At 25.7% G+C, this 6,208-nt stretch overlaps 1 protein-coding gene across 2 annotated transcripts; it reads left to right on the top strand.

Moving 5' to 3' along the window:
• Positions 1-401: 401 nt before the first annotated feature.
• LOC145835652 (uncharacterized) lies at positions 402-5,597 on the top strand. 2 transcript variants are annotated; one of them, XM_082943333.1, is made up of 6 exons: positions 402-508; positions 1,784-1,883; positions 2,198-2,324; positions 2,598-2,748; positions 4,208-4,521; positions 5,445-5,597. In XM_082943333.1, the coding sequence occupies exons 3-6, from the start codon at positions 2,292-2,294 to the stop codon at positions 5,583-5,585; spliced, it is 639 nt and encodes a 212-aa protein (XP_082799459.1). In that variant the 5' UTR covers positions 402-508; positions 1,784-1,883; positions 2,198-2,291; the 3' UTR covers positions 5,586-5,597. The 2 variants fall into 2 exon arrangements, with proteins under 2 accessions (XP_082799459.1, XP_082799460.1); XM_082943334.1 differs by lacking the exon at positions 5,445-5,597 and having other exon boundaries at positions 4,208-4,650.
• Positions 5,598-6,208: the final 611 nt, after the last annotated feature.

The following is a 6,208-nucleotide window of genomic DNA, read 5'->3' as shown; positions in this document are numbered from 1 at the left end:
TAGTTAGAAGCTCGCACACAGTTTTTGCAGTTATTCTCGTTGAAACGTACCTTTAGTAGGTTAGTCAATTCTGTCTACTAACAAAATAGTTTTTCTCTGAATATTTAACTAATTTTTTATTTCTTATTATGATTTTAGTTTTGATCTGATTAAAAAATCGTTTTAACTATCGTAATGCTTTTTTTTATTTTCAAAGGTTTAAATTAAAGAGAAGCAGTTATGGCCTAAAAACTGTTTCATTGCCAACAAGTAAAGTCAAACTTATCACAATTAAATTCTTTTCTGTTTAACTTTATTTATTTTGTAGTTTTAAATCAGACAAACCGACAAAGCGCTAATTTAGAATACTTAAATGTTAAATCTGTATTCTGTATGTACTTAAACCAGACACTTTGCAGGGTTCGAAACGCTGATAGACTACATGTACACGGCAACATGGGCCCTCAACAAATCAAACATCAACGACGTATACACTGCTTCAATCATTCTGCGGTTCAAACACATGAAGGTAAGTGTCTGGGCGCTAAAAAAAACTTCGACATCAAAGCTGTGTTTTTTTTAATCAAAAGTTTTTGTTGCAAAGTGCTTTAAAGTTTTAGACCGAATTAGGTGTACTAAATTAGATTTTGTTGATTTAATAGGATTTAAAAAACTTTTTTAGCTTTTTATTGCTTGGAGATTTAATAACCAAACTGGTTTTTTGATCTTAGAATAGAAAAAAGATTTTCAGCTGGAAATATCTTTTTACTATCGTAAAAAAAAGATTACAAATATTTTTAATCACGTTGTTATTACGCTTATCTTTTCTTAACATCAAATTATTTTGCATAAGCCTTTGACAGGCCGCGTTATTAATAGTTCTAAATTGAGATAAGCCAACAAAGCAAAATTTTTCTCTATTTAAACGATCAATCAAAAAATAACTGGAAAATGAATTTAAACACATATTGCAAAAAAAAAAAAAATAATAACATTGTAGCTTGTTCGATCGTGTTAAACTTAAGTTGTTGGGCTTAGCATTGCAACTAACTTGCGTTAAATTTAAAATGCGCTTATGACGACATAATCCGATTATAACAATTGTGTAGGCTAACTTCAGCCAAGTGTTAAATATTAAAGGAGCTTTTTCGAATTTAAAATGCTTTTAAAAGGGTGATTACTTTATTCCATTAAATTGGCTTCTCTTTTGGATTGTAGTTCACTAGCTGCGTAGTCTTTGAGAAGTTTAAATTTATTTCAAACTCTAAAATGTTTAAATTTTGCTTTTGTTTTAGTTTGTGTTTTTTTACAATTATAATAAAATCATGTTAAAATAAGCAATATTTAAAAATGAATCAGTTTTACATTTACTTAAAAATATTTAAATCTTTTATTTTTTTTGTCTTCGAATTTTTGTGGTAGTGCAACATTAAATATTAAAAAATTCAATAGTTTTTAAGAAGCTATCTTGATGATTTGAATTACTTAAAATAATTTAAAAACATTATTAATGTTTTTCTTATGCAATTAAAAATTGAAAAAAAAGTTTTAATGAATAATTTGCTTGAAAAATTGGAAAGTTTTCTTGATTGTTTCAAAAAATAATATTTAAACTTAAACTAAAGTTTAGCATAAAATAACTTTAGAATATTGAATCGTAAACAAGTTAAACTTACTTATATCTTACAAAGTTTTGAAAATATATTTTACACCTAAACTAATGTAATTCATATCTCTTAATCTACACATAAAATTAAATATTAAAATTGTATATAAAATGTTAAATATTTTTTAATTAATATAGGCAGCTTGCGAGAAAGTTTACAAAGAATTAAAAATAAACAAAAAGACTGAAACAAATAAAACTTTTGCATCAAGGAAAATAAGTAGATCAAAACAAATAGGTAAGAAACTTTATTGTAATGTATTAAGAAGTGTTTGCAAAAAAAACACGAGAACTTTAAAGATTTTTAAAATGTAGTTGATTTTTAGAAATTTCATTTAAAAGTCTATTAAACTAATAGTTTTGTTTTTTTAAAGGTTGAAAATATAAAAGCTTTATTTAAGCGGCTTGTATGAAAACTATTTTAAACTACAACAATTTTATATCAAATAAATTTGAAATCAAAAGTATAAGCAAAAATTTAGTTTAAAAACTAAAATTTAAGTGTAAGACATTTTTGTATCAATGAAGTATTAAAACTTCAATTTTCTACAGATGAAGACAACATTAATTCTCCCTTATCATCAAAAAAATAAAAAATGAGCCAGCCCAAAACAACTTCAATAAAAAAATAGAAGAAACCTTTAGAATGTGTAAAAAATCATTAATCGACAATAACAAGGTATGCCATTAATCTGAGATTATTACTTTTTAATTACTATACTTTAGACAAAATCTCGTGGTTAAATTTTTATTAGACAAGATAGTTGTTAATAAACGAAAATTAGTTTTTAGTGTACAAGTTTATACTAATTAATTTGGAACTAGCTTTATAAAAAAACATTTATAGGATGTTAAAATCTTAATGTATTTATGAATATGTATATACTTTACTAGATTAAAGTTATTAATTTCTTTAAAAACTAAATAAATAAATATAATAGATAAATTTCAGCACATAAGCAGCAGTTCTTCAACGAGCAGCTCGAATATCGAAGAATACGTTTCTTCGGAGGAAGAAAGCAACAAGAGAAAATTATCATTTGATCACGAAAAGATAGATGAGAAAAGATTAAAGCTCAGCAACGAAGATCCTGTTGATAATTGTGAGTTGGAAAGTATCTAATACGAAATTTTGATTAATATTTAAACAAACAATGTTTTGTTACAGTTTTTTTAGGTTGATTATAAAATTTACTTGTGCTGGTTAACCTGGACTGTTCTGACATGTTTATCTAATCTGTTAAGTATAAACATATATGCCATAAGCACATTTTCATTAAAGTGTTTGTAATATACTATTTTACTTATACTGAAATATTGAATCTAGTAGATAGAGCTTAAGTTTACATTTCTAAACTTCATAGATAATTTGAAACAACTCATTTTTAATTAACCTACACCATTATTAGGTTACCATACTTAACTGTACATATTTGTGTACAAATAATGTCAAACATAGCTTAATTTATTTTATACGTCATACACGCTGTGTACAACAACCGGATAAAAAGAGATCTACATGAAAGAGTAATTAAGGGCCGAAAGCGCTTTTAATCTCCCACCAGTAATCCGCTTACAACATGTCTGTTAAGCTTTAGTTTGTTCTGATCTCTGTTCTAACAGCGGATTATAAGGGAACGAACGCGCAAGTAAAAATAATAACACTCAGAAATACTTTGTAGAATTTAAAAGTTGTGTTTTACATGAAGTTCGATATCGGGTTTCAGTGGCAAAAAAAATTACGACCTTGTCAAGTATAATAAAATAATAAACAGTCTGTTTAAAACTTTAGTTTTTTATAATGAAACCACTTTTTTAATCTAGAGTAAAATATTTTAAATAACTTTTGCACATAAATAAATGTTTGAGCTGATATTAATTTACAAATTTTAAGCAATAAAATGCTATCAACATAATTTTTATCTCGTCATTAAAAAAAACTATTTTAGTTAACAGTAACTTATCAAGACGTAAGCCTTACTAAATGTAAACCATATTAGTGTTTTTGTTTAAATTCAGCTTCTATTTTCTAAAGTTTTCTTTAGAAAGTATTATAACGTATAAACAAATTTATTAAAACTAACTAATGTGAAATTTTAATTAAAAATATAAAATTTTAAAGAAAATGACAAACAATTTTATGAGATTATAAGTGTTTTTATATTTCTGAAACTCTAAAACAGGTACGTTTAAAGAAGTTAAAAATAGTAAAGAAAATAATGGTGAACCACCTACAAAAAATTCAACACTTATAATTTAATATTATGTCAAAATGTTTGTATTAAAAAACCGCCGTTCATTGCTTTGTATTTTGTTTAAACATAAATAAAAAAAAGAAAACATTCAAATAAAAGATAAAAGTAGTTTTTGGCGGACTAAAGCAAATGAATGGTACGCGAGCCCATTCAGAGAATAAAATATTTTATTTAAAAATACAAGTGTTTTTTGTGTACACAAGAGATAATCCCACGGATAATCTCCTTTAAATACATTAAAAACGACTTAACTTGCGCGCTAAAATTAATCTCCATCACATGTACTGATGTTCTGTTTGTTTTACAGCCGAAGCCCCTTCAAGCCGAGCAGAAGCTAATCCTCATAATCCCAACCGAGTGCTAGACTTATCTTTGCAGAAAAACGAAGAAGGAAGCCGATCCAGCTCGCCAGAAAGAATTAAAAGCACTTCAAAAGATGATTGCGACAAAATAAAAAGTCCGGAGAATAAAACGGTGACCAAGACGATGGAAAGCCTGGCGGCGCAACTGAGCCTGACCCTATTCAACCGGGGTTTTTTGAACAAGGAGAAAAAAATAGCAAGCAGCGATTTGAAGCAGACGAGCAGAAGAAACTGGACAAAACGAGAAAAATTAGTGCCGGTTAAACTTTAATTTTTTAATTAATTTTAATTATTAAATATACGTATTTATTGCAATTCACGAGTCAAACTTGCTGGTCTTATTTTAATTAACTCGCCTTTAAAGATTTGGTTTTGTTAATATTTGCTGATCGGATTAATGTGTCAAATCATTGTAATGCTTATAACCGATTGACCGGATTAGTTTTATATTTCAATGCTACAATCTAGATCAAAGCTTTGACTAAAAGTGATAATATTATATAGTCTTTGGTAAACACGAGTAATCTATGTTGACTTGATTTTAATAATTTTCTTGTATCGAAAACTTATCAAATATATTAAATTTACGGTCAAATGTCACATTTTTATTACAAACTTTTAGATTATTGTATTTAGTATTGGTACATTATTAAATATAAAAGAAAAATAATTTATTTTCAAATATTGGGAAATGTTTTAAATTTTAACTTAAAAAACAATTACATAACTATAATAATGATTTATTTTTATACCAGTTTATAAAAGTTTATGATATTGTAGTTAATAATATTTTTAATTTAAATACGACAAACAAAAACTATATACGAAATCTTGAGTATCTTATAATTCTTAATAAAATCTTATATGGATTTATATGTAAGTATTTATCTTTGAATTTATTCAAGCCACAAAACTATTTCATATCTACATTGTACTATTTCCTTCTACCTTGAGAATTGATATAGTACATGTAATTAACTTTTAGTTTCAAATATGTAAAGATCTATGAAAACATTGATCATGCCTTTATTAAACTGTGATTATTTAAAAAAGCTAGTTTAAGGTAATGAATCTTACTCTTGCTTACTAATTGTATAGCATTTTGCATAAGACATTTTTTGGTAGCAAATACAACAGTAAACAGTTCAATCAGCTACAGTCATCTTTTAAAATTTTTCACAGTATTTGAAACGGATTAAAGAGCAACAAAAATTGTCTGCCAAACCCAAACAACAACCTACACTAACAGAAATGTTTTCAACTACAATGTTCTTTATTTTCATTAATATCCCTTTTTTATTGCTACTTTACATTTATACTTAATCATGGTGTATGTAAACGTTAATTGCACTGTTCATTATTTTGTTTACCTAAATTTTATGATTTTTTAGGAAGTTTTTATTTCTATGTTTTAATCATAGTGTATATAAACGTTAATTGCCCTTATTAACATTTTTGTTTATTTAAATTTTGTATATTTTTACTTTTATTTTTTATTCCTATATCTTAATCATGGGGTATGCAAAGTTTAATTGAAGTGTTGGTTATCTCGTTAAAATTAAATTGAAATATATTTGTAATTAAATTGAAATATATTCAAATATTTGATTTGATTTAAAATAACTTGTCACTTCATAATCTACTTTCTGGTACATTTATTTTTTTATTAAAATTTAGTTCAGTAAAAATAATTATATATGTAATACTTTGCTCTACTACTTTAAAAAATGCCCTTTTACCAAAGTGTTTTTAGCTAAAAACTGCGTACCGTGCCAGCAAAGTGGCTTTAATAATTTGTTAATTTCATTGTTAAGTTATTAATCATTATAACTTTTTTTAAGCTTAGAAAAACGATAAGCTTATAATTCAGTTTAAGAACATGATTTAAATAAAGTACTTGAATATTTTATCATAATTTTAACTATTTTATCAATGACTAACTTTAA

Source organism: Thalia democratica, chromosome 5 (assembly GCF_965202585.1).
Source record: "Thalia democratica chromosome 5, ktThaDemo2.hap1.1, whole genome shotgun sequence".
NCBI lineage: Eukaryota > Metazoa > Chordata > Thaliacea > Salpida > Salpidae > Thalia > Thalia democratica.
Note: the sequence above shows the minus strand (reverse complement) of the source record. Positions and strands in the feature narration are given on the sequence as shown.